General features: G+C 41.5%; 1 protein-coding gene across 1 annotated transcript in view; it reads left to right on the top strand.

The window, feature by feature from the left end:
- The window catches only part of csmd3b (CUB and Sushi multiple domains 3b), a gene marked incomplete at both ends in the record, with an annotated part of 311,985 nt that overhangs the window by 206,994 nt on the left and 83,120 nt on the right, over positions 1 to 21,871 (top strand). The window contains 3 exons of the mRNA XM_079176023.1: positions 3,601 to 3,722; positions 11,715 to 11,818; positions 13,079 to 13,191. Coding sequence (XP_079032149.1) covers positions 3,601 to 3,722; positions 11,715 to 11,818; positions 13,079 to 13,191 — 339 coding nt within the window. The remainder of the gene's footprint in view (positions 1 to 3,600; positions 3,723 to 11,714; positions 11,819 to 13,078; positions 13,192 to 21,871) is intronic.

Genomic DNA, 21,871 nt, shown 5'->3' on the forward strand with positions numbered 1-21,871 from the left:
GTCAGGCGGATAATCTGGAACAGGTAGGGCTTAAGCGTCCAAGTATGCTTCAGCAGGTATTGCTGTATGCATGATTGAACCTGAGCTCTCCGCTGTGGGGACGACTCGGTAACAGCGAAGGCCATCCTGCCGAGAAAACAGCAGTTATAGACCTTGAGTGTAAGGCGGAGATCGGGGGAAACACTTAAGAGTTTTTCGCTATGGCTAGAATGGAGTATCGAGTCAAAACATTGTGATGATGAAAATTCAGACCACAAAAAAAACCCCAGCAACCTTCCCGGTGCTTATGGGGTTATGCTCTGAAGCCATAAAACAAAACTTTAGAGCACTGTGAGGCAGGCCATTGGAGCTACATTGAAATGTGATCCCTGCCCAAAACATCATTTCATTTTGGTCCACATCCAAACGGTTTGTACTAGTGTGCATGTTTGTGTGTGTTTGAGAGAGAGAGAGAGAGAGAGAGAGAGAGAGACTCCTGGGGGAATCTAGTTGATCTGAATATACAAATTCAGAAGAGGATATGTTGTTAAACACACACACACACACATACACATATACTCACTGCGGTTCCTGCCTAAAGCATTCAGTTAATCTCGCTCGTGATTCCAACAATATGCTTTTAGTACCAGATAGACCTCATCAAAATGTTTAATTTGATCCAGAATTCATTATGGCTTCAATGATAGTGTGGCCTTTTTGGCTTCAAGCCCTCTATACTGAGAGCCAGTATAAATAACGATGAGAGGGAGAGAAAGAGTCTACACAGACCGACCGACAGACAGACAACTATAATGAAAATACTTCAAGTAAAAGTCCTGCATTCAAAATCTTACTTTTTTAAGTTTTTACGACTAACAATAGATCAAATGTATGTGTAATGTAAAAGGTGTCAAACACAGAGAATTAGCACCCAACTGTTCACCTCTTCAAGGCTTTTTAGTATCTTTTAGCTTATTGTTTAGTTGTTTTCAGCCTGCAGACTTGGCTCTCATTAAAAAAATGAGAGAACATTTTTTTTTTTTCAGTGAAAAAGCTCTGATATTTAAGTAACTTGCAAGTAAACATAGCAGAGATTGAGCAGCTAAAGAGCCGGCCGTGTGTCTTTGGACATAGGGGAAACCAAAACGGAGAAACAAGAAAGAGATGTTTTTACAATAACATAAATAGATATTAGAGAGGGAATTATGACCTGTTTACAATACATCCTTAAAACTACTATCGACAAGATTTGTTTTATTCCATAAAAGTGCAATCTTTTATTTCCTTGTCATTTGAATTGTGTGTTTGTATGAATAAAGAAACCACTAGATGACTTTAACAAAGTAGAAGGATAACATTTTCATTTTTTGATGGTTTACACTGACTTCAGAACAGTTAAAAAAAATGTTTGGGACGGTGGTAAAAAATAAATAATCCGGAGCCTTGTAGACCAGATGCTGATCAAACACCAAAGGGATCTGTATCTACGGCATCTACAGCGACCTGTATTTGCTCACTTTGTTTCTTTTGTGCTGATCCGATCCGTGATCCGATTCGTGACTTTGATCCATGAAACGATCCAAACCGGGAGTTTTATGATCGTACGTTGCACCACTACTGTTTACAAAACATATACATACAATTTCATAAACTGATACTTGTTCAAATCTTCACTACTAGCAACTAGTATCTATAGTGGTCAGCTACATATAGTATAAACAAAACTGGAACTGGAACTTCTAAAGGACTGGAGTAGAATTAAAAAGTAGCATGAAGTGAAAATACTCAACGAAGCACCTCAAAATTGGACTTCACGAGTCTGCCTCGAATAAATGAAACATGCAGAAGACCGGCGCAGAAAGGGAACAGGAAGAACCAGAGAGAGAAAGAGAGATCGACAGGGAGAGAAAATGATAGAGCGTCCGGTAAATCATGGAGTGTGTACAATGGCTGATACGGGGACCGAGACGGCGTGAATAAAAGGTGCATAGAGACAGACAGACAGGGGGACGCAGAGAGATGGGTGGAGTTTAGTATAAATTATGGGATGTTAGCTCCTTCGGTAATTCTGGTGATAACTCTCTCCGCGCTATCGCTATAGCAACCCCGTTCCCACTCTGCTGTTGGCACGGCGATAGGAAGGCCATTCGTTCAGGACACGCTGATTGAGCTGTCAACGCACATGCATACACACTGTTACAAAGACACACACACACACACACTTTGAGACATGTAAGTCATTTTTCACGTGCAACTCAAACACACACGCACAAACACACACACACGCGCGCGCTTCATCTCTGTGTATCTATCGGGTTATCAATTGCAGTGAGCTGAACAAAAGAGAAGGTCAACTGCAGATGCATCCTGAATGAGAGAAGCAAGCGTCAACTGGGTTCAGTCAGGGGCAACTCGGAGACGTAGACAGAGAGACAGAGCTGCAGGGTTGTCTCTAAGGGGCCTTGTACTTGTTCTGACACTCTCTTACAGCACCGCACGGACACGCCCCATTACACACACACAAACAAGATTCTTTTACTTGAACCTTGCCTTCCTTCTTACTACTAAGTCACAGCAGTGCGCTTGCGTGGGTGCTTTAAAGTATGCAATTCTGTGTGCTGTGTCTGCATGGTGAGTATGTGTGAATTATGTGTGAGCGCATGTTAAAAATGTTCTCTCTCTCACGTGAAAGTCTGCTGTGACACCGCTAACTGTGTGTGCCTTAAAGCCTTTTATGCCGCTGTTGTGTGTTTCTCGCTTGCACAGTGCATATCAACCGCATGTGTTAATGTTCTTTTGTGTTTCTGTGTGTGTGTGTGTGTGCGCGCGCGCATGGCTGTTAACTGTACGTGTTCCCGCGGCCTACCGCTGAACAAACTAATTAAGGAACAAACACTGCTTCAAACCAACCAGAAAATTACCTCCCAACTCTAACAGGACGACCCAAGGACAGACGAGCAGGTTCTCTATCACATCCAGTCAGAACACACAGCCTAATAAAGGCTTGGCTAGTTTATTGAACGTCATTTTCAACACCACACTGAGTGGTAGCTTCACAGTCAGTGTTTGTGAGTTCGCATGACTTTGTGTTGGCATACGGTTATATATATATAATTCTTACCCTGCTAGTAGTTGGAGGTTGTTGACTTTAAATAGATTTTGAGAGTAAATTGCTGGTGAGTGTCTCTATCAGTCAATACCAGCTAATCCTGTGGTATTTCACAGCCAATAGCTTCCAATTAAGTACTTTTATCGAGGGAGATGTCGCTGACAGTATCAATAACATCGTTCTGACCTGCTGCTCTTCTTTCTGTTCGGGTCTGCATCTGGGTCTCCTCTTCTCTCTATCTGTCACCACTGTTAGCATTGCAGTCGTGTCACTTTTAATTGTTTTTCTTTCCTACCCGGCGTCTTTGATCCACCAACTCTTCTATATTTCGCTGTTGTGTTTGTTCTGAGACTCCGTGGCTAAGCACATACCTAATGGCTTAATTAGAAAAGGTAATTGCCTCTCTGCTGTAGCGCGGTGACTCCACAGTACACAGTTGTTGTGGCTAATACTACAAATTCAGTTGCTGCTAATAACAGTGACATTTTGTTTTTCGTTTGTTCCGTTCACAGTGAAGACATGTGGCAGTAATCTTCAAGGGCCGTCAGGAACCTTTACATCTCCTAACTTCCCGATTCAGTACGAGAGCAACGCACAGTGTGTGTGGATAATTACTGCTTCCAATCCCAACAAGGTAAATCACCTCCTCTCTCTCCGTCTTTGTCTTAATGTCAAGCAAACTCTCATGTTCAAATTGCTGTTGTGAATTGACACACATTGCTGCTGTTCATCACTTTGGAACGAAATGGAATATGACCATTTGATGTGTTTATTGCCATCGCAAATAATTTGTGACTTGTGCCATACTACATGCGTACACATGTGGATGTAATGCACAAAGTAATGTGTAAAATACTGTATGAGTTCAGTGAGTCATGTCATGTGTGAGTGTAGCAACTCAGCTCAAGTTGTCTGCCTAAACTAGCTTCCAACTAGGCTTTGCCCCATTTGAACAACGTGTGTGTGTGTGTGTGTGTGTGTTAGAGTATTTGTGTGGGTGTTAAAAGAGCCGCGGTGTGTATTTGAGCACACGCACACACACACACACACGTGTGTTAAAGTGTATCTGCGTGTGAGTGTGCGCGCATATGTATATGTGTTGTGGCAATAACAAAGTCAGCTTAGCAGCATTTTTTTCAGAATTGAAATGTGCTGATAATAATTCATGTATGAGATACTGTAAATGATATGCTAGTCAGATCACATCAGTGTCTAATTCTGATTGGTTAATCCTGCTGAGGGGCAGACGATAGGCTTGGAGGTGAGATCTGTGATTGGTCACTTTATGTCCCAGGAGGAATCTGATTGGTATTCAGGAGACACTTCCTTATTCCACCCAGGGTCACTGTGGTGACCGCTCCGTCGTCTATGGCAACACCTGCGTCAGCACCATGGGGACGCACATACACATATGCGCGCACACTCACACGCAGATACACTTTAACACACGTGTGTGTGTGTGTGTGCGTGTGCTCAAATACACACCGCGGCTCTTTTAACACCCACACAAATACTCTAACACACACACACACACACACACACACACACACACACGTTGCGTTGCTCTTGCTCAAAACCTGTGTCTCTCTCTCTCTCTCTCTCTCTCTCTCTCTCTCTCTCTCTCTCTCTCTCTCTCTCTCTCTCTCTCTCTCTCTCTCTCTCTCTCTCTCTCTCTCTCTCTCTCTCTCTCTCTCTCTCTCTCTCTCTCTCCCCCCTCCCTCCTCTGAATCACAACTCTCACTGTCGGAGCCCAAGGCCTCTGGTTTATGGCCTAGAGCAATACATTCTCTGTTGAAGGCTACAATGAGTGTGTGACTGTTGAAGGCTATAATACTAATGCCCTTCTGCACACTGTTCATGAGTGCATGCGTGTTTGTGTGTATGTGTGTGTGTGTGTGATGTGTGCAAGAAGTTGTAAATAAATGTGTATGTGTTACGTATGATTATGGAAATGACCAAACACGTTGACCTGATTGAAGACCAGATCAGCTGAAGCGACATCAAGTCATTTTTACAGCCTCTTATCTTTAAACGATTTACGGAAAGTACCCTAACATATGCTGTCTTGTTCCATTTTATTTAATGTGCATGTCATGCACCATACTGAATCATATGCATGGCTTTTGTCACACTGCATCGTATATACAATATGCCATGCACAACGTAAAACACAAACATGAAACGTGAGGTCTTCAGGGGTCTGTACATTTGTACAGCGCCGGACAAAAGAGGACGGACATCCATTGAGAACAAACACAGACGCAGTGCCCGAGGGGCTAAGACACCCACCAGATCAACCAAACCGTCCCTGGTTCAAGTCCGACCGGTCCTCCCTCTTTCTCTCTTATAACATGTCCTCATTGCCTTGCACCAAATGCCTAAAATGTCATCTTCAACAATACACTGATCTGAAGGCAACTGGAACTGGACACTTATGGAAATTGTGTGAGACAGAGGAATGGAGGCTTCTTAATATACTAAGCCCATTTAAAGAGACGGATGAAGTTACAAAGCAAGAGCAGGGGATGAGCATGACAAAGACTGACAAATCATTTAGTATTACTCCAAATGATTTCCCATTTTCATTCATTTTTCATCTCCCTTGGCAAGTTGTTTTATTCATGCAGGACACCTGTGAAGAGGCGCATATAAGAGCATGAATATTAATAGTTTCATAAAGAAAGTTAAAACCTCAATATGTAAATGTCATGGATTGTCATCTTCGGTACTGTCAGACTTGTCTTACTGCCGTCAGATAAGTGTCATTTCTTTCCAGTGGATTTGCTTTAAAGTTGGTGAAGCCAATAGCATTAATCAATCAATTTAAAGATACATTTTTGTCAAAAATAATATGTTTTTAAAGTTTAGAAATACTTCAGTGACATGCATTACGATTTAAAGGAGAAAGCTGTACTTTAACAAAGCCAATATAGTGCATTTCAGTACATATTATAGTATTTATTGAATAAAAAGGGGTGATCAAATATTGGAAGCTTTTAATACATAAATCACATAAATGGCTTTGCGACACAGCATATCACAATGTTGAGTTTGTAATGTTTGATTTCAAGGTTGCTAAATGAAATGGTTTGGTTTACAGACATTGGTCACCGTCTATAGGAACGTTCACAGTTTGTGAACACCTCAGTGTTTGTAGGTTCATGATGGTTGAAGACCGTACGATCTTTCATGGTGGCAAAAGGAAATTGCAGTTTCACATCTAGTGGAGTCAAATGTAATTTACTAGTTTAAAAGCAGGCTTATGTTGCGCAGCTTGCAGAGGCAAACGGGCGGAGAGGGAATAGAATATAGTGGGAGCACTGACGATCTGGCATACCGGCAGTGAAAAGTTATCTTCAGTTAGGAGGCCGATGAGGGACTTAAGGGTTATGATTGGTCATACAAGGGTATGATCTCCTGAGGAGAGAAGGCAACCAGAAACACAAACGCACACTGGGACACGGACAAGAGACATAGTCTTGAGTCTGAAGAGGGGGAAGAGAGTCATGGCGCAAGCCACACAACGCATTCAGAGTAGAGGAATATTCCCAACTGAGCCTTCCTCTCCCACTAGCAGAACATCGCTTTTTTTATTGCTTGTACACGTCTCTCCCTATTTCATGCTTTTGTTCCTCATATTCCCCTTGTCTCATCCTTCTTTTTGTCTCTCTTTTTTTTTTTACACGACCTATCCCTGCACCCTCCCTCGCTCCCAGAGGCACTGTCCTCAGAATTACCCAGATCCTTCATTAAAGAGCTCAGCCTGAAACCATCATATTACTACGGAGAAAGAGGGGAGGAGGACGAGGGCACTCGTATCACTCTCTCCATTGCACCCATCCCCACTCATATTCTACATTTCTCACTGTCTCCTCCTGGAGACACTGGCTTCCTGTAGCACACTCTCTCTCTCTTCTCTTTGTCTCTTTTTGTCTCTGTCAGCCACATTCCATCTATCCCTCTTTGTCTGCCCACCCCTTTGCTCCCTCTCACCCAAGTTAAGTGTTAATGGGGTTCTATAGCTCTCTGATGTTATTGCTTCATTTAGTTTTGGCAGAATGAGCCTTTAGTGCCAATTCATTCTCCCCTGTTCTCATTTAACCTTGGGGATGGCATGACGGGGATGGCCATTACTGTACTATACTCTCTACCCTTTTTTTTGTTGTCTTCTCTACTATCTTTTTTTTTCAGAAAACAGATCTTGCTGTACTATTGTCTTTTCTTCATTTTCCCCATCATTTAGTTTCTTCTTTTGCTCGTCTAATGTTGCCATCTTCCATTATACCAACGAGTCGAAGCACTTTCTCCATATCATCTGTTTATGATGCATACGTTGACGTGACATTTATTGCAACTTCATGTCTGTGTCAGCTACTTTTGAGTTCACTGGTGAACATGCAAAATGTTGGGCCGTGCCCTGTTATATAAACTGACAGCATTAAGAATGAACTGGCTTTGCGTCACTTCACACGCATTTGCATGCCAAGTGTAATGCATAACCCGTGGATATAGGAATACTTCTGCAGTGCTGCCATGCTGCATATTTAGTTTAGTATCACCACTTTAACCAGGGAAAAAGTAAAGCCCCCGCGTTCAGTAAGACAGGAAAGTTACACTTGTGGGTAGGCTTTCTGTGTACTAATTGGCAGGCATTGAATTCAGTAATGCCCTGTGGGCCTACAGAAATCCCACAAACACACTGAAGCCATGAGGCAGAAATCACAAGACAAGAAGCTCCCTGCACTGGCTTCTTTTACTCGCTAATAGTGATTGAATGACTTGCTTCTGCGTCCTCCTGTCAAGACGAGATGCATAGCACTTTCTTTCGGGCTCGGGTTTAAATGTGGTAAACATTAAGTAACAGAGCGCTTGGATTTAAATGCATTTTTTCAGTACGGTAGTTGCATAGCAACAGTAAAAAGCCACAGCCCCACACAGCCTTTCCTGCAGGTTTCTGTGCAGAGTTGGCATCTAAAAAAAGGAGACACCTGGCGGATTCAGCTCAATGAATCAGAAGTGAGGAGAAGATACAAAGTTGCAAAGGGCTTTGCCCATCAGTCTTCATCAGCTAAAGCCAGAGTCATCGAACAATGGTGCAATTTATACCATCGAGGCAGAAGCATGTTCAAGGCGAGCGCGTGGCAGAGAGTTTACCGGAAACACTGTCCCAGACAATCCATTATTCCGCGGCCCTGTCTGTGCCCTCTTTGCATCGCTGACTGTGTAGCTCGCCAGGTGTTTCAGATATTCCTACAGTAACTGTATCTTCAAGGTATCCCCTTGATCTTATTATGGTATGGCCAGGGAGGAGACACTCCCCCACCTCATTGTCTCCGCGACAACCAAAGGAAGTGCTTTATCAAGCAGAAATCCAATTCTGTCGCCTCATTGGCTAGAAGCCACAGATGGATGGAGAAAAGGAATGCAGCAGCAGCCAATTAGAAAGAGAGAGGGCCAAGAGTGTGACAGCAAGAGGGAGGGAAAGATAGGCGGTAGAGAGAGAGAGATGGATGTTTCTATGAACGCAACCTATTAGAGGAGAGGAGAAATATGTAGAGTGTTCAGTTTCATCTATCGCGCACGCGCACACACACACACTACACTGAAAGAGATGCAGAACGCACGCATAAACATTATTAACCCACACACTGTCAGTAATGAAGTTCCAATCTAAGTTGCTTTCAGTACAGTGTTCGCATTCTTACACACACACATGGGCACAGTGTATTGTAGCTATATCCCAGCTGTGTTTAATGCTGTGTGAACGGTGCTGATGTGGCATCAGGGGATTCTGTAAAGGACGTATACAAGGAGATAGACAGTCTAGTTTCCATCATCGGGGCGCACAAGCGCTCCTCTGACTTTATTCACTGCATGGACAAACAGGTCCGGCCTTTTTCCTGCCACAGTAACAAAGAAGTATAAATATACAACTAACTAAAGCCATTTACAAGCATTATTCCACACAGACTTTTTGGGGTAAAAGCAGTTTTGAGGAAATGCTCAATACTAACTGCGTGCTCAAATGGAGTCCAAATATTAACAATTCGCATGCAGAAAAAGGAAGTTTCTTTCTTTTCAGTCACACGGATGCATGTGGCAGCTGTGGCAGCACAGCGTCTACTCACCGCTGTGACATAATAGGAACCTTTAGGAATATCTTTCAGTCGTAAAACACTGTTTGAAGTTCTTCGCAAATGCCCCAGAGGGATTTGTTTATCGGCATGACATACATTTTCTTTTCAAATTAGAATTTTGATGAGCCCAGCCCAAAAGACTAAAGTCTGTATGACATCCGACCAGTACATCACGTACCGTATACTGAACATACTGTAACTACTAAAGTGAGCTGCTTATTGAAACAAGAATATGCAACAAAAGCATGTAACATGGTCATGGACATTTTTTCCTCTGATAATAATAGTGATTAACCCTTTAAATGCGGGATCTGGTCTTGCCTTTGGATCAAATGTGTAAACACATTCACTACATATACCGGTTTACCTTATTTATCGTCTGACTTGCTGTTGTATTTGGAAGCCTGCTTTGGGCTTATAGGAATATTGTGATAAGTGTGAAAAAGGTGACTATGTAATCACAGAAATAGACACATTAATCTCCACAAAGCTGGGCCTGTCTCAATGAGTGAGCGTGTTGCTGTGTGTGTGTGTGTGTGTGTGTGTGTGTGTGTGTGTGTGTGTGTGTGTGTGTGTGTGTGTGTGTGTGTGTGTGTGTGTGTGTGTGTGTGTGTGTGTGTGTGTGTGTGTGTGTGTGTGTGCTTGCCAGAGAGAGTTTAGCAGGTTTGTAGGTGCTGCTTTAATCCAATCTGCCTTACATGGCGATAAGGCTGAGTCAGCATTGTGAGCAACGGACAGATCACTGCTTCATCCTGGTGGACCCCCCTCGTTTTACTGCTTCCTGGTCCAAGCAGAAGATGGTGGTGTTGGTGCTTTTTCAGCTCGCTCCATTTTTCTCTTGGCATGGCTTTCGTCCGCTCTTGTGTTTCATGTCGACGCAAAGTCATACCACAACTAAGTCTGCTTCTGCTGCCGCAAGCAAAATCAAAAATTAACTGAGCTCCTTGGTGTGAAATAAATAAAAAAAATCAACCCCATGAACAAAAGCAAATCAGGCAATACTGCCAACAGATAAACAGTTTAACAGCAGGTGGGTGGAATAGCGTGGCCACTGTGTTGTGTGTTCAGTTTTTTCATTTGTTCCTTCTTTCTTCATGGATTCAATGGTCATAGTGGGGATAAGCTGTTTATACTTCATGTCCCCAGGTGCCCAGGTTGCAAAAAAAACAAAAAACTATTCATTTATGATACCTGACTCAAAGAGAATGTTTGAATACAGACTACAAAAACAGATGCTCTGAAATATGAAGATATTGATAAGCACGTAAATATGCTCCCTGTTAACAAGCCAGCATAGAGGAGACTCAGACCAGTGTGATGTTTTTGGATGTTTTTGAAGTCTTCCAGCAGATTATTGAATCTGGAAATTCCTCTCAAGGAAAGAGGAAGAGGAGGAAGGATGGGCAGAGTGAGGTTTTAGTCTCCCCCTGAGGGTCAAGTCAAGAATTCGAGTTTGAAATATTCTAACACTGCACATTGCTAGCATCAAAGACAAGCTCATTATTACCCACCGTTCCTCCTTGTTGCCACTTCCTTTATCCTTCCTTCTTCCACCTGCCTCCATCCTCTTCCTTCTCTCCATCTCCTCTCCTCTCTCCATCCCTTCTCATCCTTTCTGCACGTCTCTCCTTCCTCCCCACTCTCCTTTGCTCCGCCAAATGTGTTTCTCTCTGGTCTTAGATGAAACAGAAAGTGTTGGTTTAATAATTCCCCATCAGAGTCTTGCGCTCTGTCCTGATTCTCCCAGCTTCGAGTGCAGCCCAGGAGGTGTTTCTTGTCTCTTCCTAGTTCTTCTTGTAACACTGAATTAAACCATACCACATTGTAGGATGCATTAATACATTCCAATGATTTACCCTTGGGTAAAGTATAATTTATATATAATTCCATGAGAGGGGAAATGTGTCTTTGATATGGTCATAGCTGAAAGTCTAAATATAGAGCATACTGGCTATGATTGGTGTCAGTGGAGGGCAATATCATTTCATGTAATTTCTCATTTAATTTTTTTGACCATGACTTACATTTTTAATTGGCATTTCTTTTTTGCTTTTTCTTATTTCAGTTCATTTTCATAGTAATTATTTCAGGAAATCTGTACTGCGTGGTATCAGTGCATTTACCGCAGCTGTTTTCCTCAAGTCACAATATTTCTGAGGAAAAAAAGCTGTTCAAATTATGGGAATAGAGTCGTAATTTCAACAGGAAGTCACAATATTTATAGGAAAAGTTGAGACAAAGGCAAACGTTGTAACAATTTGAGAATAAAGCTGTAATTTATGTAATATTACAGTATGAGGGAAAAGTCATAATTTTACAAGAAAACGTTTTCCTAATATTGGCCCAACAACTCTCAGGATCTTCTTCTATTGCTTTGGTAGCCCTCACTATCCTACTTTTGAATCCCAGATTGATTTTGACTGGGTTGGTCTGGACATATAGCTCTAAACTGACATGTGTATGTCCGTGTTTTTGTTTGTGAACTTTAGGTAATCCAGATCAACTTTGAAGAGTTTGACATGGAGATAGCCTATGATACTCTGACCATAGGAGATGGAGGGGAGGTGGGAGATCCTACAACTATACTGCAGGTGTAAGTATTACGCTCTCCTTTTACATACACCCATTTATGTCTTGTGAAAAGTTGTGTTTGTTGGCTCGAGGAGAGTGTGTGTCAAATGTAGACAAGACTTTAAAACCCTACAAGAAAACTTTAGAAACATAGAAAGCTGACTTTGCTACATTATTCATTTCTGAATCAAAGGTGTGAAGTCCAACACTGTATCATCTCTCTATGCCAACATGAATAGTGTACTAGCTGCTCGTAAAAAAAAAAAGAACGGTGAGAACAAGGTTTGTTTAAAGGCAACTAAGTATCACTGATATGTTTGATTTATAATCCTTACATAATGTTTTACTTTTACTAAAAAGCAACCTCCCAACGCCCTTCAAATTCAAAGAGGTCGTTGACAAAAAAAAAGAAACACTCAAAGCTTCTACCTTGCTTGAAAATCATGTATCTGAAGTGCAGTTGTCTTCAAGCTGCAATGGTGAGACGCATACAGAGCAGGGTCTGCTGTCGTACCAGGCTGATTATGGCTGCAAAACAGCTTCACCAAATGAATGTCATGAACGAAACTCCTTAAGTATAAATGCAATAACTTTCAGATAATGCGCTGCCTTAGCTGCATTTCTGCATTTTCTTTTAGTGATTTTAAAAAGCCGATTGTGCCACACACAGCAGGTTTCCATAATGACCAGCTGCCTTCATGAGCAGCAGAGCTATTGTCAGTCTATCAAACGCCTCACAACACAGTTAATATGTTCCACATAAAGTCAAATTGATCAGAGCAAAAACTGTGTCCATTTTCATTCTGGTTCTTGATTTAAGCTCGAAATGCTCCATCTTCTTTGTCGCAATTAGTCCGCTCATAAAACGGCAGCCTGCATTATGTGTGCTCCACTTAAAAGATGAACCGTTCCTACATTTTGAAAGTGCTCCGCATTGCCCAAAAGCGTAACAGATGCGGACCTTCTTTTCACTTCACTTTGGAGTCCGTCACTTGTTAACTTTCGTGCCTAAAAGGTGTTGGCAGCCGGGGGGAAAAAAAACAGTGGTTCAAATGAATGTACACTGAGCAATTTGCTTTCCTGAGGCAGCATTCTGCAAAACCAAAGCAAATCAAATCAAAAGCATTCATCTCCAGCACAGTTTGTTCCAGCAATTTGTTCACACTGGGATCAGCACTTGAGAATTTGATTACGGCTATGATTGCAGTGATGAATATTATACTTTTTATAATGGTGATTATTAGATTGATAGTTTAATCTAAATGTGTTTGTTCTGCTCCAGCCTATCAGGTAGCTTTGTTCCTGACCTGATAGTCAGCATGACCCACCAGATGTGGCTTCACCTACAGTCAGACGAGAGTGTCGGATCGATAGGATTCAAGATCAACTATAAGGGTAAGCAATGAGCATGTGGTTGTGTGTGAGAGGGAAAACGTAAATGGCGTCCATGCGAGTGAGGGGGAAGATATATTTCCCGACTCAAAAATAAAGATAAGTGCAGAGGCTTTATCGTAGGCTATATACAGAGAAAGGTGTGCTGCTAGAACAAGGAACCATCTCCGTGAGTTGTGCTCCATCACGGGTGCACTATTCGACAGCCGCTTATTTTCCAATGATTGTGTTTTGGGAAAAATGCTTTTTAAGGGCCAGTTTGTGTGACGTGATGAACGCAGGAGTTGCAACACGTGCAGCCTCGACGTCAAAATTGCTCCACAGGTCAACACTGTTCCTGGGAGCTTGGGTTAGTAGCTTACGCTATGATATGTTTGCTAACATTAGTTAGTTATGATAGTTTTGTTAAATGTTACCAGTAAGATATTGCTGTTTCACGTACTAAGTCAATTCACTGACTTCTGACTCGTCCCTAATTTTGTTTCTCACTTAGCATGACACAGGCAAACATTTCAACCATCATTAATAAGATAAAACAAGAACATTGGGGGACATGTTTGTTGGTTGCACATATTGTTCTGCCCACAGTCAATCGGGTCGCCTGATAATGAAGTCTTTAAAGCAATTAAGTGAATTCTCAGGATACAGAGTAGATTATAAACCTCGGTGACGGCTTTGCCCTGTTGGTGTCTTCTCACCACTGCATTCAGGGGAAAGAAGCTCGCAACTGTACGACAGACCAAACCTGTGGATCGATTGACATGGAAAAGATGAATTCTCTTCAGAGAAATAATCTTTTAATTTTCCATCTAGATAGTGTATTCCAGGGCATGTTTTTCAACTTTCAAGAATCATGTTCTTGTTTATTTGCTAGGTTTAAAATAAACGTTTGTCTAGCAGTAACTGACCTTTAGCTTGAGACCAATTAAAAACAGTTTGCATCTGTCCTGTTGGTCCAGCTCCTGCCGTCCGGAAATGATGAACCTTTACAAAGTTCTCTATTTGATGAATGTCTTGTGAATCTGATTATAGTCCATGAACAACAAAGGGGTGAGCTTTGCTGCAGAAATTAACTTTGTGTGCCTCATTTGGGTGTCATCATCTTTGGATTTATTGTCATAATGAGGTCACAGAGCTGAGTCTGGTAATGCAATGAGTGGTGGGACAACGGCACGCTGTTTTGATATATCTTTGCCCTCTTTTCTCCTTGAGTTTCTATGTGAAGTTCAAACAGTACAGGGATTAAATGGTGATTGAAAGGAAAGACAAACGCATATGATGGTGTATTTTCTTTTTAATGTTGCAGCATTTTAAAGAGTTATTCAAATTTAAAATAATGAATTACCACTTCAAAATATCCAGGGTGTCAAACCAACTTGAAATCATAATAGGGGGGCTCCGCAATAGCTGCACGTCTCCTCATTCATTTCTCCAGAATAATTTCCCCATAGAGATCAATAGAAGAATTAATGGAGAGAACCTCCATTAGAATGCATCCATGCTTATAATAATACTCCACTCTATGAGCATGAGGGCCTGACTTTCTTTTATTTTCAGAGATTAAGCTGTCAATATTCACGACAGTAGGTATCATCTATATGCCTTTAACAATGGAGAATACCTTTGTACCGTATTTGTCCTACAAGCACAACAAAATGCCAGAGAATTGTGTGTAGTTTCCACTGGACTGGTCTAACGTTATTTTTCACAGATAGAGTGGTGATAAAGTATATGTCGACGGATACTTTTTTTGTTGAGAAAAGTACAAATAAGAAACATCATGAATCAAACACTATTTACCCCCTCACACACACACACACACACACACACGCCTGGATGTATGTTATCCCAAAATTAGACTCGCTCAGTCAAACCCAAATACCCTGAAAAGTTCCATCAATACTCAAAGATCAATGTGTTGTTCTCTGAGTGCTGGCTCCATCACCCACAAGATTTACTATAAAGGTGGGCGCCTGTGCTATTACTGGGTGGCTTTGTGAGATGTGTGTGTTTTTGAGAAAGAAAAGGGTGTAGAGTGAGATAGAGAGATTGTGTGTGCGTGTGTGTGTGCGCGTGTGTGTGTGTGTAGGTGTTTGTATTCTCAAAGCCATATCCCGTAGACCTTGACTATGAAATATAAATATTATCAGTAGCTCTAGCCTTGCTGCAAAGTCACTGATGCACTACACAATGTGTGTGTGTGTGTGTGTGTGTGCGCGTGTGTGTGTGCGTCAGACAGGTCCTCCATCAGTGAGCCAACGAAGCTGTAACAAGTCACTCACTACTTTCACTCCTCACATTCCCCCTCTCCCTTCCCTCTCTGTCCGTCTCTCTATCCGTGTCATTTTTCCTCATTAGCCATCTCTCCATCACCACTCTCTCTTCCCCTTCTTTTCTACAATCACAACCTTTTCCCTCTAGGTTGCTCTCTAATGCACTGTTGTTTGGTTTCTCTCTTTCGCATCCTTTTTCCTTTTGTCAGACACCCAACAGGGGTGTCTCTTGTGTTGTCTTTCAGCTGACCAGTCCTGCTTTCAATGTTTCTCTCGCTCTTTCTCCCCTCAGTCTGTGTCTCTGTTTCTCTCTGTCTCATCATTCTCCCTCTGTCCCGCTTTCTCTCTTGTCACCATTCATCTATTATTAAAGCCAAGGTCACCAACCTAGCCACACTTTGACTCCACTCCCACGTTGCAGGGCATACAAATCACACACCCAAACTGCACATGCACACATAGCCGTCCAGGCTGCCTGTACAGCAGTCTTTCCGTCTACCCTGAATCATATCGTGTCACAGCTATTGATTTAAGGGAGCGCTGCGACATTATTGACACAATTTACATTAAAGATTCAGTGCGTTTCTGTCAACTCTATGAATAAATAAATGTATCATAAGCGTATCTGTCTGCACAGTCCATAAAGAGGTCTCATTGAGGTTTTAGACCATAATTTATCTGTGTGTGTGTGTGTGTGTGTGTGTGTATCTTTTTGTTAGTGATTGTGGAGTTATCCGATACCTCTGTACAAGCACCTTCAAAGCACAATATTTTCCTTACATGTGCTTTATCATTTGGGTTCAGCATCAATAAAACAGCATTTCAGAGGTTTGTTTTCATTTTCTGAATAATGAAAAAGATATTGAGCGTGTTACTGCGTGTATGCATGTCAGGGTTTCTCTGTTTATATTTACAGAACAATATCTGACTCACAATTGTTATTTGGTTGGTTTGAAAACTACAAGTTACAGCAAGTCGCTCAATAAGATGAATCTATTATATACATTGTCCATTACAATTTACTTACTATAGTTTTTAAAACAGTTTTGACTTTTTGAGGGGGGTAAGAATGAGAATAATAATGAGTATAATGTTTTATGAAATGTCTGAGCCAGTCTTGAAAACATTACCTCATGACAGTACACTGATATTTATACAAATAGTGTTCTAATTGTATCCGTCGCTCGAATAAATAAAACATATTCAATATGTGAATTTATATTATTCTTCAAACTGAATTATTCAAACTTGGAATGGGCAGATATCAGATAAACCTTTCTGAATAAAGTCCATCTCTTAAATGAATATATGTAATGTAATATCACATTCTCAGTCAGAAGGCAGGCTCTGTGTATTTGGTGTCACCTGCTTCAGTTCCTCTTCTCATATGCCTCTTTGTCATCACTGATTGTTTTGTGTCTTGAAATTGTCGGTAACATCTCTGAGGGTCCTCAGCGGTATTCTGTCTCCAGCTCATCTTACTTTTTGAGATTTTACGGGCCGCCGCAGAGAATTTAGAGCGCTGCCATCGCCGTCCTTAATATAAATGCAGCAGCTGCCAATTGGTTTTGACGCAGGATTCAACACTCCACACAGAGAAAACCTTCTGCCCCACTTAGGAGTAGCAGCTGATTCCTGCCAATTGAAACAGGCACAGGTGCTCATTTGCACCTCACTCACCTGCTGCTCACTGAAGCCGCATTGCGAGCATGGACGTGGCAAGTAAAGACACCTGTCACCACATCAGATTGATTGATCTGGTGGAGAGTGTGCACGGTGTCTGTTTTGATGCCAGACATGAGGGCTATTGGAACTGGATAATAAATACCATTCCTAATAGGTATTTATATATATAGGTTAGGACAATTGCTCAGTAAAATATGCATTACCAATATAATAAGTAGTGTATATTTTAAATACAGTAAATAAATCTGCCTGTAAGGCATGTCCGCATGTATAATCACCACATTTGCAACATGTTGGCCTAAAATGAAAAAAAAATGACAAAAAGCAGTGTGCAAATATTTGTCTCGCCTCTCATCCGTTTACATTGAAATGCATTCGAGTGGTGAATTTGAGAATTTGTTTCCAGCGATGAGTCATTCCCTCGAGCCCCGGCTTTTTTAAGTGCATCATTCCAGCATTATCCCATCAGCCTGTGTTATATAACGCTGTGCTCGGAGACTACAAAGTGCAGCATAAACATCAAGTGCCTGCCTCGCAGCCAGTTGTAAAAGAAGGATAGATGGTACATGTGTCAATCTCATGACACATGCTTTTGTTATCTGGTTTGCTTAAAATGCTAGATATTACTTGGTTTATCACATGAAATGCTATGAGCTTACCTGCAATTGCTCTGCAGCGAAGGCTCATGTGTCAAACACATGATACTGTCAAGAGCAGCATCAAGACAATTCTCATTCCTGCATTTGATTCTAACTCTATCATCGCTGTTTGGGCTTCTATTTTTCTCTTCTCTCCACCGAGTTATAATGTCAGCTCTTACTTTTGAGATTTCATTTTCGATTTTTCATCAGTTTTTTTTTTATAGTTTTTAATATGTGATGTATTTTATAGGAGAAACAGATGTCAAGGTGGATTTTTACAGCACAGCTGACCCCTGGTTGGATAGAACAGTTGTGTGTGTGTGTGTGTGTGTGTGTGTGTGTGTGTGTGTCTGTGTGTGTGTGTGTCTGTGTGTGTGTGTCTGTGTTCACGCGCTGGGAGGGACAGAGAGAGTTCAATGTGTGTGTTTGTGTTTTCTTCACGTCTCCCTGCATGTGTGCACCCACATGTTTCTGGTTCTGGATATATATGTAACTGTAGATGAGTTGAGAAGATGGACATGTATGAAGCAGACTACATGACTGGTCTAAATGGAGAGATTAAGAGAGGAAGAGAGAAAACATTTTAGCATTGGAGGCAATGGAGGAACAGAAACAATGGAACTGAACTCTACACGGTGTCGTATTTACATATAATTCACTGAACACATTTTGAAGCATGATTCAGCTCAATAACAACAGCCTCTCATATTTTCAGTCATGAAACTCTATCCTCGCTGACCGCCTGCAGTTAGTTCATATTTCCTGCACCCATGCAATTTGTGATGGGTCCCACAGGATCTGAATCCTGTTGCAGCGCTGTAGTCCAGGCACACAGCAGGACCCTCTTAATCACACCGCGCTAAACTGAATTTCCTTCAGAGCGACTGAAACACCATGAAATATCACTTCATGAAATATTCATTCACAACATAACCAGAAATGTGGTTCAATTTTACAGTCAATAACCTTAATATTAGGGTGGTGAGCCAAAGCCTGATGCTTTTTTGGATGTGTGTGTGTGTGTGTGTGTGTGTTTGTGTGTGTTTTTTGCAAACCTGTGGAGAACAGGGCTTACGTTATCACAGAACTTTAAGAGGCATTTCATTTTCTAGTCATGAATTGTAATGACTCATGTAATGTTCAGTTCTCTTGTAGCCACCAGGATAGCTGATATTGAAATCTACTATATCTGCGGATCATTCAGTCAAAATTCATCATACAAAAATGGTTCTTTCTCTCATTAGGATTAATATATTCCATACATTTCAAATCATGTATGGCATTGGGTAACTGAAATATGTATCCTGATTCCTATTTTGACTGATGGTCATTTCAAACTGCTCTTACAATAAATGGACGGGGATTGACTAAGCAACGTTCTACTTACTAAGAACCTACGAGCAGCCGTTTTGGCCCTCATTGGTCATGAAGTCATTTGAATGGCTCATCAAGAAGCAGCACCAGATGGTTTGGAGCTCATTAGACGCTTTGTATTTAGTGGAAGCAGAAGAGACGTGTGTAAAATGCTGCTTTAACCTCTTGGCAGGATTTTGTACGTTTTACTCCCTTGTTTTGATGTAACAAAGCGTACTAAAGTGATAGCGTGGAGAGGGAGTGACAGTCACATCTTAGTGGAATAGAAAACACAAAAATGCATTTTAGATGTGGATGTGTTCTCTCACCTGTACTTTCTGTATATAGACTGTAGACATTTTTGTGGTGAGGACAGGCACATCCTGAAATTCACTGATGATGCTGGAAGTACAGAGAGTAACAGATATTTGGGAGTTACACCATTGAGCAAAAAAATTATTTTGTGCACTTTATGTAACAAGAGCCGACAGATATAATGTGTTTTAATGAGAAGAGAATCATCTCCTATCAAATCAATCCTCAAAAGCTTTTCAGTGGCCTGGTTTGGAACCTCAGAGAGGCAGGAAAATGGCAGTATATGCGTGTGTAATGAATTAGATCATTTTTGTTCAAAGGACTATCTTCACATATGTCTACAGTGGGTACTAGTCAAATGGGCCACTCCCTTTTGGTCACGTATTCAGACATCCACAAGCTAATTAGAGAGACTGAGCTTCTCATTTTGAATGCAAAGACTTTCCTCTCAATTGATCTTCTCATGTGGCTATTACAGTTATCTTAGATTATTATTGTATGTGGTTTACACATATTGGAAACAAAGCACAGTAACAGCAAGACTTTGCAGGAGGCCGTTTATAGCATATGACAAACATTAGACCATGCAAACAGCTATACATTCAGCATCCGTTTAGTAGCAGCCCAGCCGTAAAATCAATTTCACATGGTCACAAAAAAAGAGTAATAGCCAATAAGCTTTTCCCTTTTCCTCCAATCTCATTATCCCCCCCAAAATCTATTTCCTTGCTCTCCCAGAGCTTTACAGGTAGTGCATTTACACGTCGTGTGTGTGTGTGTGTGTGTGTGTGTGTGTGTGTGTGTGTGTGTGTGTGTGTGTGTGTGTGTGTGTGTGTGTGTGTGTGTGTGTGTGTGTGTGTGTGTGTGTGTGTGTGTGTGTGTGTGTGTGTGTGAGAGAGAGAGAATGTGGAGTTTACATGTTTGTATGCATACAAGTGAATTCCTATGGACAATATGGAAGATATTATAGGACAGAGTGGGTGTAATGAGGCTCAATGTGCAATCACAAACACAATATTGAAGTCATACACAAACTCTTTATGAAAAAAACAGACACACACAATCTCTTCCATCTATACATATATTTTTTTAGCAACAAAGCATTTTCAGTCAAGATCATAAAATAACAGAAAGCAAAAGGTAAAATATATACAGTACATGCTGGTCCTCCTCTCGAGGAAGATATTTTCTTTCAAAATGTGCATTTACTAAAACAACACTTTTTAAAATTATTATCTTGCATAATTTATCATGCAATATATTTTCCCCATTTTTTTTCTTTTTCCAATACACATATTAATTGTTATTTTCTACTGAAGGTAGGCTAGTCTGACTTTTTCTGTGTCGAGGTCAGCTAATCAACATCATCTTCCTCATAACTAATTCAACATGTTTATTGTTCATATTTGGGAGTGTGGGATAAGTGGGATAAGTGAGATGAGTGTGGCATTTTCAGGATCGTCTGACTGCGTAGATGTTTGAGGATCATCAGACTGCGTAGATGTTTGAGGATCGTCAGACTGCGTAGATGTTTGAGGATCGTCAGACTGCGTAGAGGTTTGAGGATCGTCAGACTGCGTAGAGGTTTGAGGATCGTCAGACTCCGTAGATGTTTGAGGATCGTCAGACTGCGTAGATGTTTGAGGATCGTCATACTCTGTAGATGTTTGAGGATCGTCAGACTGCGTAGAGGTTTGAGGATCGTCAGACTCCGTAGATGTTTGAGGATCGTCAGACTGCGTAGATGTTTGAGGATCGTCAGACTGCGTAGATGTTTGAGGATCGTCAGACTGCGTAGAGGTTTGAGGATCATCAGACTCCGTAGATGTTTGAGGATCGTCAGACTGCGTAGAGGTTTGAGGATCGTCAGACTGCGTAGAGGTTTGAGGATCGTCAGACTGCGTAGATGTTTGAGGATCGTCATACTCTGTAGATGTTTGAGGATCGTCATACTCTGTAGATGTTTGAGGATCGTCAGACTGCGTAGAGGTTTGAGGATCATCAGACTCCGTAGATGTTTGAGGATCGTCAGACTGCGTAGATGTTTGAGGATCGTCAGACTGCGTAGATGTTTGAGGATCGTCAGACTGCGTAGATGTTTGAGGATCGTCAGACTGCGTAGAGGTTTGAGGATCATCAGACTCCGTAGATGTTTGAGGATCGTCAGACTGCGTAGAGGTTTGAGGATCGTCAGACTGCGTAGATGTTTGAGGATCGTCATACTCTGTAGATGTTTGAGGATCGTCATACTCTGTAGATGTTTGAGGATCGTCAGACTGCGTAGAGGTTTGAGGATCATCAGACTCTGTAGATGTTTGAGGATCGTCAGACTCTGTAGATGTTTGAGGATCGTCCGACTGCGTAGAGGTTTGAGGATCGTCCGACTGCGTAGATGTTTGGGGATCGTCATACTCT

Source organism: Pholis gunnellus (genome assembly GCF_910591455.1).
Source record: "Pholis gunnellus genome assembly, chromosome: 16".
Classification (NCBI taxonomy): Eukaryota; Metazoa; Chordata; class Actinopteri; order Perciformes; family Pholidae; genus Pholis; species Pholis gunnellus.